This window comes from Drosophila melanogaster, chromosome 2R, assembly GCF_000001215.4.
Source record: "Drosophila melanogaster chromosome 2R".
Lineage (NCBI taxonomy): Eukaryota > Metazoa > Arthropoda > Insecta > Diptera > Drosophilidae > Drosophila > Drosophila melanogaster.
The window spans coordinates 11,818,852-11,840,207 of NT_033778.4; the positions used below are offsets into that span (position 1 = coordinate 11,818,852).

At 45.0% G+C, this 21,356-nt stretch overlaps 2 protein-coding genes across 3 annotated transcripts; one reads left to right on the plus strand and one right to left on the minus strand.

Annotated features, from left to right (window-relative positions):
* The first annotated feature begins 6,493 nt into the window (after positions 1–6,493).
* CG13192 (uncharacterized protein) lies at positions 6,494–8,246 on the plus strand. The gene is made up of 3 exons (NM_136858.3): positions 6,494–6,702; positions 7,050–7,563; positions 7,627–8,246. The coding sequence occupies exons 1-3, from the start codon at positions 6,565–6,567 to the stop codon at positions 7,944–7,946; spliced, it is 972 nt and encodes a 323-aa protein (NP_610702.1). The 5' UTR covers positions 6,494–6,564; the 3' UTR covers positions 7,947–8,246.
* A 72-nt stretch (positions 8,247–8,318) lies between these two features.
* Positions 8,319–20,974, minus strand: Sobp (Sine oculis-binding protein). Of its 2 annotated transcripts, none has more exons than NM_136859.3 (4): positions 20,421–20,974; positions 19,045–19,187; positions 11,117–11,585; positions 8,319–10,256 (listed from the first exon to the last, which is right to left on the minus strand). In NM_136859.3, exons 1-4 carry the CDS (start codon positions 20,500–20,502, stop codon positions 8,509–8,511), a joined length of 2,442 nt encoding a protein of 813 aa, NP_610703.3. In that variant the 5' UTR covers positions 20,503–20,974; the 3' UTR covers positions 8,319–8,508. The 2 variants fall into 2 exon arrangements, with proteins under 2 accessions (NP_610703.3, NP_001286320.1); NM_001299391.1 differs by having other exon boundaries at positions 20,421–20,693.
* Between the last annotated feature and the right edge of the window lie 382 nt (positions 20,975–21,356).

A 21,356-nucleotide genomic window follows, 5' to 3' on the forward strand; every position in this document is an offset into this window, starting at 1 on the left:
AAGTGAATGTTTTTCATAAAGTTTAATGGTATCAGAAGATTTAGTTATATTCTTAATAAGATAATTTAAAATTATTTTGGAAAATATATATCTTACACATATTTATTGTGAACATATAATAAGATTAACAACAAACTGCAATTGCCTTTTGCGTAAATCGTGGAAATCCTGATACCTATCTGTTTATTAATTATTTTGTTTGGCTTAATAGGACAAATATGATATAAATATTGTATCTACATTTGAAAATTAGTATAAATATTTAACCTCGCTCGGCTTCAAATCGATTTTTTCAATTGCACAGGTTCAATTAAAAGTAATCGCCTAAATCCTGATTTTTTAATCGGTCGATCCCATAATCAATCAGGCATTCGTTCTCCGCCAACAAACCAGGGAGTTTGGATTGAATTTTGAGACTCTGATTTCTGTAGCAACTCCTGGTTAACTTCCCTAGTTAAAATGGATGAAATAGAGAGAGAAACTCAAGATCCGAGGGGACCAGTTTCGACTTTACTACCGTCTGTCACCTGATGGCAGGCAAATATTAATTTACCGATATATCTTTTGCCAGTGATTTTGTTTTGCTGCACAGTTGGCTAATGAAATCGTAAGTGCTTTTATCTCGTAAATAGTTGGCTGGCCGGGTTCGGTTTGGGTTTGTGTTTGGTTTTGGGTTTTTGGAGTCAATGGTTTTCCATTCCTGTTTCTCTACCGGTTTGATTTGCACACTGCGGCATTTAATGAGCCACTGGAATGGCCTGGATGTTGCGGCGGTGGGAAAAGCAGAAGGACCATTTGCACCCAAGTGCCCAGCTAATGGGTCAAGTCAAGTCAAGTTTCACTTTCAGCGAATCGAAAATCAAACTGACAACTGGCCTGTGAAATATTTTAACGCCATTTATCAAAATGCCAGCGAAAATTGCAGCCCAATTCTGAGTGGCTGGCTGACTGGATGACTGACTGACTGCAGCTTGAATTTGCTCGGGGGCTTTGGGTCTCTGAGGTTGCGGGGTTGTCCAAAGACCCAGACAGCCACTTTGTGTCTGTGTCAGTCAGTCAGCGTCGGTTGGGTCACTCAGGCACAGCTCCAAATGAATTATACGCACTTCAAAGTTTCAACACATGCAACCCCAACAGCCGCAGCAGCAACAACTGCAACAACTGCAGCAGCAACATGCAGCAGCGTCGCCCACACACAGCTGGCAAAATAAATTATCATCGAAGCTCACATGCCCTTCGGCGGTGGCCATCCCAGTGACAGGCGGCTGATAAAGTCATGGTCGTCACTCCGACAGTTACAAATAGTTTCAGAAGTAGGTAACGCCAGTGGATTGAGTTTGGGTGGAAATATGAAAAATCATAGCTCTTTACATGTCCAGAAGGACTGGGATGTGTAGGATGTTGTATCCGGAGCAATGATTACTTGGAATTCCCACAAAAAATGTTTTTAATACTACAAACCCTTACTTTTGCCTTTGTTTACTTTCTCTAATTTGATTGTATAGTAGAATGAAAGGAAAATCATCTTAAATATTGAGTTAATGAATGAAATCACTTATTACTATAGTATATAAATTAAAATAAGTTATTTGGGTTTAGGTCGTCATATCAAAGAAATACCTTTTAAACAATTATAATAATATTTAAAACACTATTTCATATTATTATTACCAAACTATTTCTATTACTTGATTGTACGTAAGTCCTCCGCATGAGAGTATAACTTTCGCTTGGTTTAATTTTCTTTAACTTATTTCTTTTTTGAAGCCAACTGCCATTAATATTTCATGCAGCAAGTTGTGTGTAACTTTCGAGCTTAGTTGTTTGCACTTTCGGCAGGTTGGCTCAAAGTTTGATGGCCCTGAATAATTGATGTTGCATGCCACGCAAGACAGCTGTCGCATTGGTTACGGAACTGGGTCACCTAATCCTCCGGGGCGCGATGGCAAATGTTGCGATTGTCGTCGCATTTAGTGGCTCATTTCGATTCGAGGGGCTGGCGGCAAATTGCAGTAATTAACAGGCTCATATTTGAGGTGTTTATCGGATGGCAAGGAGGTTCCACTTCCAGGCCCCCAATTACCCATGCTCGTATGCACAATGAGATGCTGGTGCTGATGGCGATGGCGATGGAGATGGCCTCGCCCCATGATGACGGGCTTTTGGCACCGCAATTTGGTTTGAGGCTACAGATAAATTGATTTCAGTCGGTGAGCCGGCGTTTTAATTAAACGAGCGCCGTTCATTACGTCTCGAAATGGTAATGGAAGCCACAATTTCATTCATACCCACAGAGAGTATTTATTCGCACTCAAAGAGAGTGCTGATTGAACCATTAACTCTAGCCAAGTGCCCAGTGACACCTCTTCTCATTCAAATTACGCACTCGGCCTGAAGAAGATATTAACTTCATAATTGATAATTGAAAGTAGTTCTTGGACGCGAAAGCCCAACCACAGCCCAGCCCAACATCGCAACCCTCTGGTTATGTCAGCCAACAGCCTGGCCAGTAGCAATTTAGGCCGCTCCCGTTTGCCATCCTGCGTTGTCCGTTCGGACATGATTATATGCCCTCGGGGCCAGCTCCACATTGTGGATGCATTGGGGAACTGGGAACTGAAGCCCGGGACCTGCACTTGCAAATGAGCTGCATTTTGAGACATTAAAGGGCACTTAGCATAATGATTTACAACTTTGATTCACGCAATTAAATTGGAATTTCTGGGCAACAGTGGGGCAAGTGTGGTGGAATAAAGGAAATACGAAAAGTAATATTCTAATTTGCATATCTCACTTTATCATAGAGAAAGGATGCAACACTGTAATCTTACAAAGCTTTAATAATCTTCAATTATTATCTCATCATTGAGCTGCATCATCACCTAATAAATTTAGGTAACCTTACACTTTTATTGAGTATGCACACTTGATACCCAAATTGTGAAGTTCACTGTGCCGCTTCTGCCAGTTCAATGGAGCTGAAAACGCATCCACATCATCAATGGCCGCAACAACGACCAGAACGACGACAACAATCATGCCCGGAGGCAGTCACACGGACAATGTTATTGACACCCCAGAGACAAGGTTTCGATTTCAGGCCCTCCAAAGTTCCATGTCCAGTGTGCAGTGCCCCATTCCAGTGCCCCATTCCACTGTTCCACCCAGTGCCTATCTCCTCGACATTCACACCCAGGATTATGGGCAGACGAGCGCATCCTTTGTCGACATGTCCTGCGCTTGATTGGCACTTTTGCTGAGTGCGTCTGATTGCCGCTCCGAGAGTCGGAGGCAATCAAGTGGAATGTCCAATGTCATCGGCGATATGTGGGTGCACCTTCGCCAGGTGTCATAACTTGCCGTATTTATGGGCATGGTGGGCTTAAGACAAAACGGGCACAAAATATGCTATCTAAAGTGGCATTTCATTAGCCAAGCCCTCGTTGGGCTCCATAAATCAGCCGAAGATCAAGTGGCCATCACATTATCGTATCCAATCGGATCTGGTCAATCTGCGGGTCTGCCAACTTCTCACTTCTCTGGGCGATCCGATCCGATCCGCACCAATTCGATTCGAATCGATCCGGTCTGGCTGCTCGGCGGAAATTGATCAATTACAGAGAGCACTTCGCCTTGCGTTGCCGTTTTGTGGACCAGTTTTTCCCGTCCGGCAACGGATAATTTGCATAAATACGAAGCAAAGTTCAGACGCGAGCTCAAGTGGCCCAAAATGTGACTCCATCTATGTTTGGCCACCGAGCTCGGATCCCATACGTATATCCGAGGCCTTAATCTCGACGTCGACGTTGGCCAGGCCGGCATGAAAAATGGCCGAAACGCCTTTAGTGTCAATTTTATGTTATCGTTTGATTTATAATCACGCTGATAGACGTCGATATTTTAATTGATTGCACTCGGCCGGAGTTTCCAACTTATTTCGGGGAATCTGTGGTGGTTTCTACACAGATTGTATCAGTCGCACCAATCACTTTCTATGGGATAACGGGTGAGAAGACAAAGGAAAGCAAAAGTAGTTACAAGATGTATCTGTTAGGAGATAATTTGAACCATTTTTTTGTATATAAATAAAACATATTATCCTGTTCGGATGTTGCAACCTTCATTACATGGCCAATTTGTCTGTAAAGATCAGCTTCATTTTTCTACCGAACCCATCACCATATCCAAATTACTTCTGAGTCTGGAATTCCTCCTGCCCGGCGATCTGAACAGGGCGATCTTCAAATCAAAATACCAGCACCTAGACCTCGCTTCCTTTTTCCCCATCGAGTGATTCATGGACATGGCAAAGTAAAAGCGAAGTAAAAACTCAACACGAGCAGCAGTTGGATGCAGATCGCAGATCCGGGGCAATCGAGCAGGAGGAGTAGAACAAATCGCCAGGTCTCCATTTCGAGTAGATGAAGCTCCATTAAGGTAGCACATAAATAAGTCGGGTAGTCATCCAAGTGTCGTCCTCTGTGGCCGGGGCCATTTAATTTCCGACTAATAATGACAACCATATAAAGTTATTGGTGGCAGGGGCCGGAGCAGACATTGTTTGTCGCGTGATAACTTCATTTCCATGGCCCGCCTCGCAAATACGCGGAATACTCGCGCAGCGGGGTATATGGTTACCGATACCCTTTGGGATACTCTGGGTTACTCTGGGATGATCACGTATGCGTATCCTTTTCCGAGAGTGGCGGCCTACACCAGAGACCGACTCTGTCAGCATATATCAGCCTAAGCCTGATTAACTATCGGCCAAACGGACGCGTATGTGTGCCAAAACACTTGGTATACGAGTATTCTATCCCGAAATGGAATTCCTTAGAAACCTGTAGCTCGGAGAATCGGGGACTTTGGGCCATCGCAGCCCCAATGTGGCCGAGATGCCCCGAATGCGATAGCGAAAATTTATGACTTCATTAAGGTAACAAGCCAATATGTTTTCAACTTCGAACTGGGTTGGGTTGCGTTGGGTTGGTTTGGCTTATTGGAAACGTTTAAGGAGTTTTATGAGCTCGTTGTTCCCGTTGCCGTTGTTATAGTTATTGTTGTTGTAGTCGTTGACCCATTTCAAATGGATTACCCAACATGCATAAATAGTTTAAACGCCTCACTTCCACCGATTCGTGCCTTCGGTTCTGTGGCGAAAAGATTTATGGACTTGTCGTTCAGCAGCTACCTCTGCCCCCCCAGCTCCTCCCTGATCCTGTGGGAGACAAAAAGAATTAACCGAGTCGAAAGCAAATGAGCTGGAATGGTCATACGGGCCTGAACCCTTTTTATGATTGCTTCGGCAGTTAAATGAACTTATAGCCGCATTTTCAACTGTTCACCAGACGACTGCATGGCGGCCAAAAGGGTTGGCTTTTTTGGGTGGGTAGGGGAAAACGTGTTAACTTGTTGCATCCAAATCGAATTACGGAGTGCGTCTGGTTGTCTAGTCAACTGCGGAAAGGTGCAATCTAAATACGGAAAGTGAGCACATGTGAAAAATATCGAGAAATTGTGACTTTGTTAGATAAGCGGTTATCTTGGCAAGCAGAAATTATGTTTGGCTTAAAAATAGCCTAAAATTTACTTATTCCTATTTGTTTAAATGTAATACAATTTAAATAGAACAATGTAACAACATGTAACATAATTTTATTCCACTGCCAAGCAATTAAAATGAATCCCTGACAATCCTTGCAATTGATTATTTAACAAAATATCTAAGCAAGCTTTAAGTATTAAGAAACATCCTTTTCAAATTCATATTTTGGGCCGCAATCGTAACTGAAAAAATTTCAAATAAATTCTTGCACTCAATTAAAATATAGCGCATTTTTTTGGGACCGTAAATCATGGTGAGCCATGAGCCTGCGGCACAACAGGAGTCTCCGAATTATTGACCGCTTGCGCTGGTGTTGGCTCGCTAAAACCACTTAAAACTGTCAACTTAGCATTGATTAACGAGCTTATGGCATGTTTATTTTGCGATCTTTGTTGCGGACAGACGGACGGTCGGCCGGCCGGCAGAACAGAACGGACTCCAAATACACATGTGTAGATATTTTTGGGCCCGTTTTCTTCGCTCGCAATCTGGCCAAATGCGCGCAATCTGGCTGACAAGTCTTTTACGATTCGGGCCTTAGCGTCTAGGCCACATGAGAGGCGAGAGACCGCTGACAAAGTCCATTAAAGCCGCGTAAGCCTGCGGTGCACGTTATGTTTTTTAATAGTCCGCGCATTTAGCGACTTAATGATTTTTCGCTGTAAAATTTTAAGCTTGTTTTCTCCGCAGAGGCTACTGCTACTCAATGAAAAAGTGAGATATTCGGCATGCGTTTTGCGTTGCTGCTGGCGAAAAAGTCGTTTGAATTTGCCGATTGGCGCGCCCAGGGCGCCCTCTGGCGCACTATTCACGCAACCAGTGGGGAGTAAGGCAGCGCGCTCGATAACAAATCGATAACAGTGCTGATATATTTTTAAATATTCCCACAGCGGCCACACTACCACGAGACCAAACAAAAACAAACGCAAATTAGTTAATTAATTTTAGCAGTTCTAAATATGGCTGTGCTACCACCAGATCCTGTATTCAGCCTGCGCTCCCCCGACATGGGAGCCGTCAACTCTCTGTGTTTCCAGGAGAGCGACCGATTGCTGGCGGGAACCATCAAAGGCAGCGTTTTCCTCTGGGATTTGCAAGTGAGAATCTTTATCACGTTATCTATGTTAATTCACAAGCCAACCTGGCATTAGATATTATGCTATAAAAGCGGTTTGCAAGTTAAGATATTAAGCGAAAGTATGTAATTCTTTAAAATTTTCTTTCACGTTGCATATACACACATAAATCCATATATAAATATACATATGTATATGTAGCCGCAACCATAGTCCGATCTTTGATCCAACTTTTTTGTAATATTTATAGCAATATCACGCTGTTAGGTGCCAAGTTTTAAACACCAGAGGTGAATAATGTATTCTCTCTGTTTGTACTTAATTAATTATATTAACAATATCCTATTAACCAACAACTTGTTTCTTAGACCAACCGCTCCGCTCTGCACTTTGAGGTGGGATCCGACCCCATAACCAGTCTGCACCACACCCCTGATCGCCTGGTGACCCAGGAGAAGGGCGGCACTATCACCATGTTCTCCATCGGCGGCAGTAGCTACGTTAAAGAGCGCAGTATTCCAGGCAATCACCTGGGCTTTTGCCGATCTGCCTTGCACACGAACACCAGCAAGACCAACGAGCAGCTGCTCTTCTATCCCTGCGAGGAATCGTCCATCGGAGTGCTTCACGTTACGGATGCAGCGGCCCCCACGCAAATACTGGTCCCAGATGATCCCCAACTGCCCAAACTGGGTAGCGTCACCTGCTTCAAGCCCTTCGAGTGCGCCTCGCAACTGTTCCTGCTCGCTGGCTACGAATCGGGACACTTCCTCACCTGGGACATCAGCTCGAGCGTTATTTTGGATGTGATGGAATTGGCCCAAGATGCTACGTCTGTGGACTACGATCCAGTTACGAATCGTGGCATTGTGGGTGGTCCAAGTAAGTTGGAGCTTAAGTCCAAACAAATTATCGTGATATAATAGTTCTATTCTTTTCTTACAGCCGACAAGTTGATTAGTTTCAGTTATCAGCGCTCATCGATGCAAATGCAGCTCGGCTCGGAGCTGTGCATCAAGAATCCTGGAGTGAATGGCGTTCGCATTCGGCCCGATCAGAAGGTGTTCGCCAGTGCCGGCTGGGATGGTCGTATTCGGATCTTCTCGTGGAAAAGCCTGCGACCGCTGGCCGTGCTTACGCAGCACAAGAATGGCGGCGTAATGGACTTGGCCTTCTCCAGCCAACAGGTGGCCATGTGGCATGCTCCCATCATGGCAGCAGCGGGCATGGATGGCCAGATATCATTGTGGGACCTCTACAACTGAACTATGACTTAGTCTTAAGTGTTACAATGAGGAACAGACACTGATTACCCTGACTGCAACGGCTTAGCGATCCTCTTGAAATAGCTTTACTTTATATGTATTTTGTAATAACCTTTTGATAATTGCTTCGGTTCAGTTATTTTTTGTGAATTTGTTTAGAATATTTTTGAAGCCAATTAAAGGGCTTGGCAATGCAGCTATTTGTTACTTAGATGAACTTTGACCACCCTTGAAAAAGAATATTTTTTGAAGTGTATCTTATTAAAGTATATAAAAAAATATATATAAAGAATATTTAGCATCTAGGATACTTTTCATTGCTTAAGTGCATTAGTCAGGACTACATCCACTAAATAATTAAACACATTTTATCCAATAAGTTATATTTTAGTTTATTAAGAATCAAAACTGAGTACCGCATGCACTTTGTGCCTTTTGCTGCATTCCTCTCCTCCTCTGGACTCCATTTCCGTTTCCGCTTACACAAACACACTGACACACTCACACATACATAGATAAATACATTCTACTACTTTTAAGGGGTAAATCCTAAGGTCTATGTCTACTTTTTAGCTTTAGCACTACCACTGTTGCTGTGGCTGCCGCTCATATTGCACTCTGCTTCCGGATCCGCATCCGCCTCCTTGTTGCTACTGCCGTTGCTCTGTTCGCCATCGTTGGCCATTTCCGGTTCCTTAAGACCCATTTTTTGGAAATCGCAGTCGATGATCCTTTTGCGCTTGCGCAGCGGTCGACTACACTCGGCCGCCGCCTCTTTGGTTTGAATCAGTGTTCGCTTGGTCTGCAGCCGTGTGATCTTCAGCTTGGGCAGCTTCTGGTTGTCCGCCTCGGGTTCGGACTGCGTAGAATCCCTGACGATGCAGTGCGTCTGTTGTGGTGAAGACGATGATTCCTGTGAAATTGATGGCGAAGCCGCGTTGGTGTCCCCATCTGGATTTGTCTTTGGTATGGATTCCTTTTCATCCTCTTCCTGATCGTTGTCCAGCTCCTGGCCAGGCTCACTTAGTTTCTCCACATCTGGTTTCTCCTCCTCCAGCTCACTTCTGCTTTTGCTGCAGTCCAGCGGCTGTGGTTGCTCCTGTTCTTCTGCGTTTTCCGCTCTGGTTGGAGCAGCCCGCTGCTCATCGAAACGCTTCCTCTCCTCGGGAGTTAGGTGTGCCTTGTAAAAATCTATCACAGGCAGAGGAACGGGTATGGGTATGGGCAGGGGAATGATGATGGGATAGGGCACCATCACGGTCACCGGCGGCACAGCCCCCAACAGAGACCCTAGCTCGGGCATTTGAGGCGGAAGCGGTGGCCCGAAGTGCGGACCAAATCCACGAGGCATCATGCCATGCGGAGGTGGATGCATAAAGTGATGCGGAGGCGGCGGTGGGCGCCCCGCAAACGGATGTCCCATGGGCACACCATTCGAAGGCGTCGCGAAGTAGCTGGCCGGGATGGCTGTTGGTCCCCGTGGCAGGGCTTGTGTTGGTGGCACCTGAGGAGCCTGCTGCTGTTGTGGTGCCTCCTGCATGCTGGGCATGGGCGAGAGCGGAGGCAGTGGTACGCTGGATCCACCAAAGTCAGCCGTTAGCGTGGGAGGTGCCTGATGTTGCTGCGGTGCCTGTTGCTGCTGCTGTTTCTGCAGCAGACTGGCCACAGTTTCCGAGCCCAAGGAAGAGGAAATACCTCGGCGCTTGCGGCGACCCAACTTTCCCGCCAAATGCCGCTGGACAGGCGGTGGCGGTGGTGGAGGGGCTCCGGGTCCGGGACCCGGACTCTTCTGGGCCAGCAACTTCGAGACGGGTGCCACTGAGATCAAAGGTTTGCTGGGATGATGACTAGGCGGTGAGTCCGGACAGCGACTGACAGCCGGAGCAGGCGGCGGACCCGGAGACACCGAGAGCGTGGAGGCGGGCGAGGCCGAGCGACTCCTGCAGTTTCGAAGCCACAGATCCGGCGTTATCAGCCCAGCCTCGCTGCCCGCATCCATGGCCTGATCCCGCAGGTGCGGATGCATGTCCAGGTGCGCCTGGGTTTCGTGGCAGAAGATCTGCATCTTGTACTGGTTGAGGCACTTCTCCGAGCAGAACTGTAGCTGGGAGGCGCCGTCCTGAAAGTCCACGTAGCTAACCGCGTGGCGCACATGCTTGCACCAGTCGCAGGTCTTGGCCTTCTTGAAGGATGCCCTCCGGCTCTGGGCGAAGCAGGATTCGGAGCAGTAGCGCGGTCCGTCGCAGCTGGTCAGGTAGTCCGGCGCATTCTCCGCAATCGGTCGATGGCACCAGCAGCAATTGCTGAAGTCTGTTGAAGATACAAAAATAAATAACTTTATAAGTCTAAAGAACTTAAAGAAAAGTATAAGGAAATCTCTTAAGATATTATTTAAAATTATAATTTATTCCGAAATATTTTCTTTATTCGAAAATTCCTAGGGCTAGCTGGAAGAAGTAATGAATCGAATCAAACAAAGCACATTTGGGAGGCAAAAATGTTCTATTAAAAAGGAAATCGATTCCTGCCGAACTGCAAATTTGATTTCCGCAAGCATCCGTACAAACTGAGCTCCAAGTATCCTATTCCTAATATGGCCCGCTTCTTCCTGCTCGACGCTAGCCAAAAATGTGTAAACCATATTTGGGTCTTAATGAATCTGTTATTCGATAACGCAGCATCGGCAAACTCCGGACTGAGTTGATGAAAAGTTAGCACAGTTTCGAGCCTGTCTGAGCTCCAAATGCAGGCGGGGATTGAGAGGGACTGCAACGGTCCGGAGCACAGCAGGCGAAGTTATCGAGTTCCCTTCACAAAAAAAAACAAAAAAAAACAAAACGCACAGGCGGATGGATGATGAGCGCGTCGTGGCTAAGGGAGCGTCCTTGGGTCGATTACGAAATTTGTGATTTTGACTTTTGCTGTCAATTTTTGGCTATGCCCGGGTGGGAGTATCCATTGGGAATACCATGTAAGCTGTGCTATCAGCTTGGTTCACTTATTGCATCTCCTCAATATATAATTTCTTTTAAATAAGCAATTTTTATCGTAATGTTTTTCTTCTAGTTTTTGCATTCTCTAAGCTACGACTAAAGTAACTTTTCATGAAAATATTTGTACATTAATCATTTATATTTTATCCTGGTAACTTCTTTGGCACACATACGCACCTATTTTCTCATCCGTGTGCGCAGCTCCCGCTGGCTTCCCGATGGAGTGCGGACTCTTGGAATCCTCCTCCCGTGAGCTTCGCGTGTCGTGGTCCGATGGCGTGGTGGTGGTGCTGCTGCAGTTCATCAACCCGCTCTTCCGACCACTCCCAACGCCTACGCCGCCGACTCCTCCGTTGTTCTTGCTGCTGCTGCCGTTGTTGTTGTTATTATTGTTGTTGTTGTTGTTGTGGTAGGCCGCTGCCAAGGAACTGCGACTGCTACTGCGAAGCAGACTGGTCCGCTTCCGCTCCAGATTCGGATGCGGCTCCAACTGGTGAAGCTGGTGGCTCTGCTGATTGGCCACAGCTGCGGCGGCGGCACTTTGCAGCAGGCGCGACGTTTTGGCGGTCAGGTCGAGACGATCCACATCCACACCCTCGAATCCATACCAGCCGAGCAGCTCGTTCATGGTGTTGTGCGCGAATTCCTGGAAGGGACGGACAGAAAGAGAAAGATGAGTGGTGGCAAACAGGGAATTGCTGACATCGGTACCCTGAATCCCACTTACATGGCCTTTGGGTAACCCGATATGCAGGCAGATCGCATCAGTAGTTCACTCCAAAAAGTTTCGGAATATATTCTTATTTAATTAAATGTTTTTTTCACCATATTTATATAATATATGTACTTTAAAATAATTTAATTTTTGTTGTAGTGCATTGCCATTAAAGAGCAGCTGAAATTTTATTCAAAGAGTCAGGCAGGTGAAACTTTGAGGCCGACTACTGGACCTTAAATGCTTGAGGGGTAGAGTGATCAGGGGTGCAATCCATTCCGAGTGAAGGCAACTTTCACTAATTATTGATTACCTTTGCCCGTTGACCTCTGAACCCAATGTCCAATTATGCGAGTTCTTATCTAACCGTATCAAAGCGCTCTCCCCGAGGCTGGAAAGTTGCAGTGTAATCGATAACCCTGGGGGAATCACCCACGCATCAGACACCTCACACACACACACACACACACACACTCCGGATTCTCCACAAACATATCAGTGCACAAACGGGTGGCAGAGATCTTCATTACGGCCAGAGGGCCGGACTAGTTGGCTTTTTTGGTTGGCCAGAGTGGGTGGCATTTGCATACACTTGCTTCGGGAGGAGGTATGGTCATGCATCCCCCCACCCCCTCTGTTTTGATTATCCCTGCTTCGATATTGATATCCAATACCTTCGGACATTCTTTGTCGTTTTACAGTGCCTCCTGCCTCATTGCTTTAAATTTAAGCCGAAAATGCAGGGGCTCAGTCTAAAGTCGAAGATGCAGAAAGCATTTGCGGCTTTTGAAGCTGTTCTTTTTTTTTTTTTTTTTTTTTTTTTTTTTTTTTGACTGACTCCTGCATTCTCATTTCCATTCGAATCCCATGTGTGTATCATTCTGGACCTGCCTGTGCTGCACATAAAAATTTCACACAAGCCTGTGAGAGGTGCACAAACTGGGGATCGGGTTACATTGAAATTCTCATATTCGACGTGGTTTTCACCGAGCAAAGTCCTTTTGCTCCAGGGGCTCTACAAATATCTGGTCGAAAGCTTAAATCAAAAGAGAGTAGGAATTTTCAGTCATATTTCATTGAATCTTAGCCGTTTTTTAAAATACTAACAAAAAAGAATCATTTTTTTATTTTTTAGTCAATCATCTAAATTAGCCACCTTAACTGCTTTGCGTTTTCGCTCTGTAACTTTTTGGTTTTAATTTTCTGTTATCTGCTTCTGCGGAATGCCAAATTGCCCATACGCCATGTGGCCGCAAGTGGTGTCCAATGCCGAGTTTCAGGGGAAAATTGGTCCGCGCAAAAGAGCCACAACCACAATTGGCCAATGCTGGCCAGATGATTCATCGCCTCCATTGCATCTATCACAAGCTCCAGACAAACTGGATATCCCCGGCGTCATGCGATACTCTTCAAATTAAGCGTTGCTGCCAACTTGCTGACAAATGCAAGTCGTCTAATAAGTTGCCGTCTATCTCGGATCCCCTCTGGCCCCCTGTAGCCATCTCTTTTTCCCACCGCAGCAAGCGGTCCCTTTCGCGGCGCGCAACACCTTTTCCTTTCGCACTCCATGAACGGCGCTCACACGCTCGCTTGGTTATTTTTCCAGCAATTCGCGTATCGGTGACAATCGCATTCGCATTCGCATTCAGGTTTTACGCTGTCTGTCGCTGCGAAAAGCGAAAAGAGTATCAAGAATTCGCACGATAAAATCTACGGAGCCGGCTGCCCGAGCCGAGCATATCAATTACACGCCTCAGGTGCGACCTCGTCCAGGTGGGATGGAATGGCATGGGCTGGCTGATAGGAGCGGGTGGGATGCGGTGAGGGGGGGGGGGGGGGCTATGGCGACGCACGCTCGGCTCAAGTTCAGCATCTTGCAGTAAGCGTAACCGGAGGAACGGAGATACATTCGACTCCATCTCCGCTACCTCCGTCTCGCTCATTGTCGCATGCGCCGTCTCTTTCGGCAGCACGGTTTTTAGTATCATTTGTCTGTTAATTTATGTTCGGTTTTTAATTTCTGATTTGTGCGTTCGTTCAGTTTTTCAGCTCTTTGCTGCCTGACAGTGGCTCAACGGGTTCGAGGGGGTGGGCCGGTGTGGCGGGCGGGAAAGTGGGGACATACACTGGCAAAAATTGTGATCCACTGAGCAAAGCTCTTTTTACATTGTAGACAAACTATATGCATTATGCATAACATTTATAACCCCCTTATATAATTTTTGGTAACCATATTCTGCTTATATTTGATTTCTGCTAATTGACACACATTTTTTTTCAGTGCCCTTTCCGTCAGCGACATTAAAACTCTCGCCCATGCTTGAAACTGTACACCGAAATGCGAATAAAAATCAATTAATTAAAAACTGAAATTTTATGCCGCCTGTTGTTCTTGATGGAGTTGGGATCTGATTCGCTCTGCCCGCCCAGAAATACTTGTGTACGAATACGTTTGTATTAAGAAAGATACAAACACACACGTCTACCTTTATATTTCCAATCGAATTTCCTTTGCCTCCAAAACCAATCCCATTCCCGCCCAGCAATCAGATCTGTCGGATTTTTGGCTCGCTTTTCATTTGAATTTTTTTCGTAATTATTGCCCAAGAATCCAGTGGATATATTTGCAACACTCATTCTGTTTCTGACTCTTCAAGTTTGTTGTGTTCTCCTTCATTTTGCAAAATCTCAACTTACAAAAACATATCATATTTTCGTTTTTATTATGAATCGTAATGAACCGGCTTTACGGGTGAGAAGCGGGAACTGGGAACTCCAATCCGATAGTCAAGTTCTTTGTCTGGCATTGAGTGCACTGGGAAAAAATAGTGGTTGATCTTAGATTTCATACGAAATATAAAACTGAGTAACTAGTAAGATAGTAAGATCTTGCTAGAGATCTCGGTTTAAGTTTCTGGTATTTAAATTGGTGATCCAAAGTCGATATATCTCCTCCTTTACCTGATTAAGTGTACTCCCAACTATCGGTCTTAATGGATTTCGGTTTCCTGACCTACATCCAGGCCCATCCGATGTCGTCCAAGGGGCTTATCCCGCTGCAGTGGAGCCGCCTGTTATGCGAGTGGCTCGCATTAAAACACGTCTTAGGTTACCGGCGAGGAAACCTAATAGAATAATGTAAAGTACCCGGCGCGGCAATGCTCGCAGTGCCAGAGCAACGAGACCCAGACTGACTGGCTCACTGGCTCACTGGGGGATGGGGAGCTAGAGGGATGGTGGGTTGATGGGCTAGTGGGCCAGGCGGAGCGGGTGGAGCGGTAGTGGCAACCCAATACGCTTATAATAACTCACCCTGAACCCAGTAAACTGAACTGAGACTAAGGCGAACTAAAACCAAGCTGCAGTAGAACTGCTGTCCGGACCGAATCCGTATCCGAATCCGAATCCGAATCCAATCCCAGGCCCCTCGAACACCACCACCCCGCCGAAAAAGTATATACCAGCCGGCACGTAAGTGTATATATGGTCGGCCAGTGGAAATAACACCCAATGGCAACAAATTCTAGAATTACGCTAGTTTTCTCAGACACACGTTTGTACATGTGCTTGGGTTTTGGGTTTGGGCTTGGGTTTGGAATTGGGATTGGGTGTTTGCGAGGCGAGCACAAAGTCGGTCGGTTTTGAGTTTGCTGTAATCGAATATCGATAGCTCAGGATTGAATGACGCGCGTCCTTCTTTTGAATTCTTACATGACATACTTGGCCTTTGCCAAGTTGTTTGTTGCTATTGCTCTGCGAATTTTCAGTTCCCATCGCCGTGCCCCGTTCCACCCCTTCCCTTCGGCATCGAAATATTCCATTTCATTTTAATGTACACCAGATATGGGTGGCTCACTGCTCAGACGGAGATATATACATATATGTGTAATATATGTATATATAATATGATATATGCGAACTCAAGGCACCGAATACGAAATCGGAAACCAAAGGGTTTGGTATTAATGTTTATGGTAGGTCACATAGAGCACTCTTTTAAAAAAATATATAAATATCTAGATATCACTTGCCTTGCTGCGTTTCAATTTGCATTCAAAATGCCAATGAATCAATCAACAAAAAACAATGCAACTGACACTATTTATGGCTCTATGGCAATTATGGCAATCATCGGAAAATCAGGAAAGTGGACAGCTTTTACAGTTTATCTTGGGGGCGTGTCGTAAAAGTTTCATCCATGGCGATTGAATTTCGTTTTGGCCGAATAAGAATATATTAAATGGTTAGAAAACTTGATAGCTGCTCCTGCCGAGAAACGATCCCATCACCTGCTGCAGCTCGAACCACCACCTGCCACCTGGCAGTGTTAAGGGCTTTGAGCCGCCCACTCATCCACCCACCCAACCATCCAGCCATCCGCATGGCCTCTTGGCCACTCGGGTTCGCTTTCGTAATGCTGGGCCATCAGCAGTGGCTCGAATTAATTTAACGCTATTTTAATTCGAGCTGCTGCTGCTGATGCTGCGTGGCGGTGGAAGGGAGTGAATGGGCGGACGCTGGCGTGTTGCATGTGGCAGGAAGGCAGGCGGCACAGCAGCGCAGCAGCACAGGGTGCCTCACGTTACCAGTGCACTACAGTGTGAACCCCCGAAACGCCCATCTCCTGGCACCTTTGAGCTCTGGTTCCTGGTGTTTTGTGTAGAATTTATCATATTCTATTTTGTTTGTAACTCAATCTGCGTCGCTGTTATTAAAGTTCTGCTGCTGCGGCAACATTTGAGCCCAGTTGCCACCGTCGCCCCAAGCCGCCTTCACTCCGCCTCCACTCCGTCCGTGCTCCTGAGTGGCCGCCTGTCATTGTGTCATCGTCATAGTCATCTGGATCCGATCCACAGCCCCACACACCCGGTTGTGTGAGTGTAACCCAATCCATGCTGCCGGAACCCTGGGTTATGTGCATAGAATGTTGCTTGGAGTCTGCCAACACTTAACTCGGAGGCGATTTGTAGGTGATGAATATTGTGTGTGCAACAGAGGCGAGGCGACAATGCATTTAATCACAAATTATAGAACAGAATTCATCACTTTATGCAGCAGCTAATGAGGTTTGAAAAAGTTCCCTAAAGAAAATGTAGAAATGTCACTCCAGCATTTCTTTAATCATTTGCTATTTAAGGAGTTAATTGTATATTTAAGTAATATTTGCCCAAAATACCCACTTTGTTTACCATATTTGCCGCCTACAAAGAGTTATTGATTTCAGCCATCAATGGCCACCTTCCCCACTTTGTCACTCTTCCTACTTCACAGGATAATGCCTAGTGTGTGTCAAAGACATCCTTTTCTGCAGATACATAGCTACAGACATACACATATACCTATGTACATATATAGTGCCCAGCTTCGGCTTTGGCCTGACATCGGTCGCAAAGCGGAAACCTTGAAGGATATCGCCTTACCATTGTCCTATCAAGTTGCACCCATGAAGCGCGCTCATATTCCTCCCATCCCCTCCCCATCGCCCTTATCCTCTATTCCCTCAACCATCATCTCAACCGATATATTGTTGTTGCTTAATTACGCTGTGTGCTTTTGCCTTTGGGCCATTAAATATAAAAATTTGTCCTGGCTGCTGTCTTTGCAGCAAATGCAGCTTATAATTATGGCCAGGAGCTGGCGGAGAGGCCAAAATACCGAAAGCGATACCCAAACTGGGTGAGGTAAGCGAAAATAAAAGGTATGAATTACAATATTTTTAATTGATATTTTCAGTTAGCAAAGTGTTGTTGCACACTCAAAGCGGGGATTGGGCGACATTGAGAGCCCGGATTGAAGGCGAAATTCAGCCGAACACCTAAAGAGATGATTAAGTTATGTACGCAATGGTAGCTCCTATTATGGAAATGAATTACAAAAATATCTAAGAAACTATCTATCTATCTATCGGATTTTAAGAGATATTTGTTATATTACTTTGCATATCTGTAGTAAGTAAGTTTGGTATAACTACTAGCATCAGATTTATACTATCTTATAATTGATTGTGTCAGCATGCAGCTAAAGCCTAAGCTTTGCAATTCCATTATGAATATCATTATACAGGCATGAGTAGCCACATATAGATATCCGTGCAAATGTCGCACATTTACCTAGAAAAACAGTCGCCAAGCTCGGTTGGCAGTTCCCAGCGGATACCCAGTTCCCATGCCCCTCCTCAGAGCAGCCCATTCATTATAATAATTTTGGCTCGGCTTTGTTTTTGTGTTTGCTGTTGGTTTCCCTCCCCCCTCATGACCGACAATAAGTATCATTGCGCCCAACTGCAAGTCGGGGGGTATGATTTCCATTCGCCGATCGGGTTACACGTGCTGCAAAAATGTTGCTCTGCGACTCTCTGTCCCTGTCTGTGGCATTAAATTAATTTCGCTCATTTGCCGGATGGAGCAGAAGCGTAAGGGACTGCGGACAGAGAGGAGCGGATGGATTCCGAATCGGAATCGGACCCGCTCACTCGTTAAAATGATTATAAAAACTTATCAATATAAAATTACCGCCAACTCCCGCTCGACTTACGAGCTCGTCCCGTAATCGCGTAATCACAATGGCAATCGGAATCCGAATCCGAATCTGAATCTGAATCCGAGTCTCCTCAGCTGCAGCGACCGCTAGCAACTCCTCTTTCAAATTCCGGACGCGGATTCAGATACAAAGTTGCATGGAATTTAATGTAGCACTTTTGAGCGGGGGCGGTAGCGGGGCGTTGCATTATCATTGGCTCTTGCATAAACATTTCCAAATAGCCCAACAGTCAACTGAGACGAACTGAACTGCACTGAACTGCGCTGAACTGAAAGCCGAAACGATTTTTGGTTCTCTGGCCGAGGGATTTGGAGTCGGATTCTTTGATTTCAGCGCTTAGTTGGAAGTGCTCTTTGGCTGGAATCGCTGGATTCGAGCTTGTAAGTGGAAACTATGTATGAGCAACATGCAGTTTACTAAATATTTTTGCGTTCGCTAAGGATGAAATGGAAATATGTGTTCTGCGGCAAAGGTAGTTACGTATATCATGAGCACACATTTTTATAGATATTTCCATGGCAACTACGAGATACGAGATCCACTTCAAAGCCACTCTAAGATATAGACTCCAAGATATAGACGCGCAACTGGCGAGTGGGTGTTATTCACCTTTCCCCCATCCAAACACTCGGAAACAAACAAATAATAATTATTCTGCGTATATGCAGCTCGCAGCTATAGAAGCCAAATGTTTTGCCAAGAGCAAAGAAGAACGTTCTTATTTTTAAATCCAACGCAAACTTTGTCAGCATCCTTGTTATTGAATACGCGGCGAAATAATGCGCAGACAGGGGCAATTAATTAGACGGCAAGAAAGTATCTCAAAGTGTTCATTCATACATTCACTCACCTTTATCTCATCGCTGGGCAGTTCTTTTTTGATCTGAACGGGAATCGCACTCGAGGATCCCACGTTGGCATCCCGAGAAGTGGACGATGGCGACGTCTTGGCGGACATTTCAACTGGATGCGGTATATAACTTTCGGGTGAAACTGGAACACAAGAGAGACCAGGGGTCAGAGTGGAGCCAGCCAGATACTTTTTTGGTTTTCTTTTTTTTTTTTTGAGGGGGATGTACATATTAATAGGGCGCCGAGTCATTGATCTTGCCACTGTAAACAAATGAACTTTGGCTCCATCAATCAATGGATCCAACTGCTCTGCCCCCAAAACAATTAATTACAGCGATTCATAGTTCTTTTTCGGATATTTCCTTGTGCCCTCCGCTTTGCAGGCCGATTCGCATCCATTGGATACGCATGCGGCAGAATCGGACTGCGATATATTTATACACCTCGCTCTGCATGTGTGTTTATCGTGTGTGTGCGTGTGTGTGAGTATCTGTGAGCGAGCGTGTTCGCTTGGCGCGCACTTTGGTGTCTTGTAATTCAATACCCCGTTCGGAACGAAACGTTACCACCTATCGCATGACACAAGACTACAAATTCAAATACAAAATATAAAGGCAGCACAACAAGAACACAGCGGATATATGCATAGTGTGGCCTGTATTTGTTGTTCTTTCGGAGGAAATCAGACAGAAAAGACGAAAATGTAGTTACACAGAAAAAAATATATCGCTATATTGATGTGGTTTCAAGCGGCGGGATTTCAAAGCACATTTCCATTACGAGTTTGCATAGCTTTAAAGTTTAGTTTAAGAATGTAAACAGAACTATATTTCATTTTCAGCTGTGCACCTAGAAGGAAACTATTCCGAATCTGAAGGGAATATTTTGTGTATCCAAAGTTGAGCAATGGGTATTTCCGGAAATGTTTTAGCTATAGATCTGAATTCAATCCCTCATTGAGTCCCTTAAATTTCATTAAATGTATCTCCATTGTTCATCTTAAATGCGTTCTTGCCTCGTTCTGCCAGATATATCTACCCGATTTCATTATTTTTGATTGCCCATTAAAAACATTTCACTCTGGCTGTTCTTTTGCCTTGGATTCATTTCGTTCTTCTTTTTTTCGTACTCTTATTTTTCTGATGGCTTTGTTTTGCTTTCGAAAGCTTTTCGAAAATAAAATGCAAGTCAAGTTAAAGCGTATATCTCGTATTTTTTAAGCATTATCATTTCTCGAGGTTTTTTGTGTATTGCTTCACTTGAGGTACAAATTTTTCAATGCATCGTGTGGAAGAAACAAATATATATTCCAAAAATAGCCAGATATTTTCAACATTATATTTTTGGCGTGTGTGCTTTTCAGCTCTCACTCACAATTGGCCTTTCTGCTTTCGCACGCTCTTTTCAGTTTTCTTGCGATGGATTTTCCGAAGCAACGAACGTCAAGGAAACTCATGCACCGTGCTCATTTTCATTCCTCTTTCTTCAGTTTTCACTTTCACACATGCACGGCCCGAGAATTCGTTTCGAATCAACCGTTTAATCCGACCAAACCGAATATACCGATTCGCGTTCACAAATTTTTTTTTCGAAGCGGTACCGCGCACATCCACGTCCACACGCGTTCGCGTTTCATGAACATTTGAGCCAGCCGTCCGGTGGCATGTGGATTTTACTTGCTTTTGCTGCTTCTCTGCTGCTTTTGCTGCTTTTGCTGCTTCTCTGCTGCTGAGTCGCTGCCTCGCTGGCTCGGTGTTGTTGCCTTCGTTCCTTCGTCATCGTTGTGGCGCAGCTGTGGGTCTGATGTGATGACGTAGCGCCCACCCCCAATGGGACCAAAACATCAGCCGCACAGCGAAAAATTATATACTTTCAATAACTTAGATAACCGTAGATCTGCTACGAGTTTTTTCTAAGTTTGTACAGGCTAGCAAAATTTGAAGTAGAATATTTATTCATTTTGCAGTGATAATTTCAGAATTCATACGGTTTTTTAATATGATTTGATGGTTTAAGAAAAGTTTAATTAAACAGCGTGTCATATTTATCTTATTTTCAATTAACAAATATACTTTAAAAAAAATGCAATATCAAATTGATGATCTTTCCTTACCCAAAAAAGTTTCAATAACTTACGCGTATTTTCTCGCAGTGCAATGACTCAAGAGAGCGGCGCAGACGCTGGCATCTCTGGCAGATGAAAACGAAAACGAAATTGCACTCGGCTGCAGCGCGAGATTCTTTTGCATAATTTGCTATATGTAGGCGCATTGGGCAGTTAAAAATAAATCTCACCGCTTCACCTGCCTT

Excerpts from the sequence above, each read along its gene's own strand:
- CG13192 (NM_136858.3), top strand. The coding sequence starts at position 6,565 with ATGGCTGTGCTACCACCAGATCCTGTATTCAGCCTGCGCTCCCCCGAC. Across the intron at positions 6,703-7,049 it reads TTTTCCTCTGGGATTTGCAA|ACCAACCGCTCCGCTCTGCA; the intron begins GTGAGAATCTTT and ends CTTGTTTCTTAG. Across the intron at positions 7,564-7,626 it reads TGGCATTGTGGGTGGTCCAA|CCGACAAGTTGATTAGTTTC; the intron begins GTAAGTTGGAGC and ends CTTTTCTTACAG.
- Sobp (NM_136859.3), bottom strand. The coding sequence starts at position 20,502 with ATGAGTTTCCTTGACGTTCGTTGCTTCGGAAAATCCATCGCAAGAAAA. Across the intron at positions 19,188-20,420 it reads CGAAAGCAGAAAGGCCAATT|TTTCACCCGAAAGTTATATA; the intron begins GTGAGTGAGAGC and ends CTTGTGTTCCAG. Across the intron at positions 10,257-11,116 it reads GCACACGGATGAGAAAATAG|ACTTCAGCAATTGCTGCTGG; the intron begins GTGCGTATGTGT and ends TATCTTCAACAG.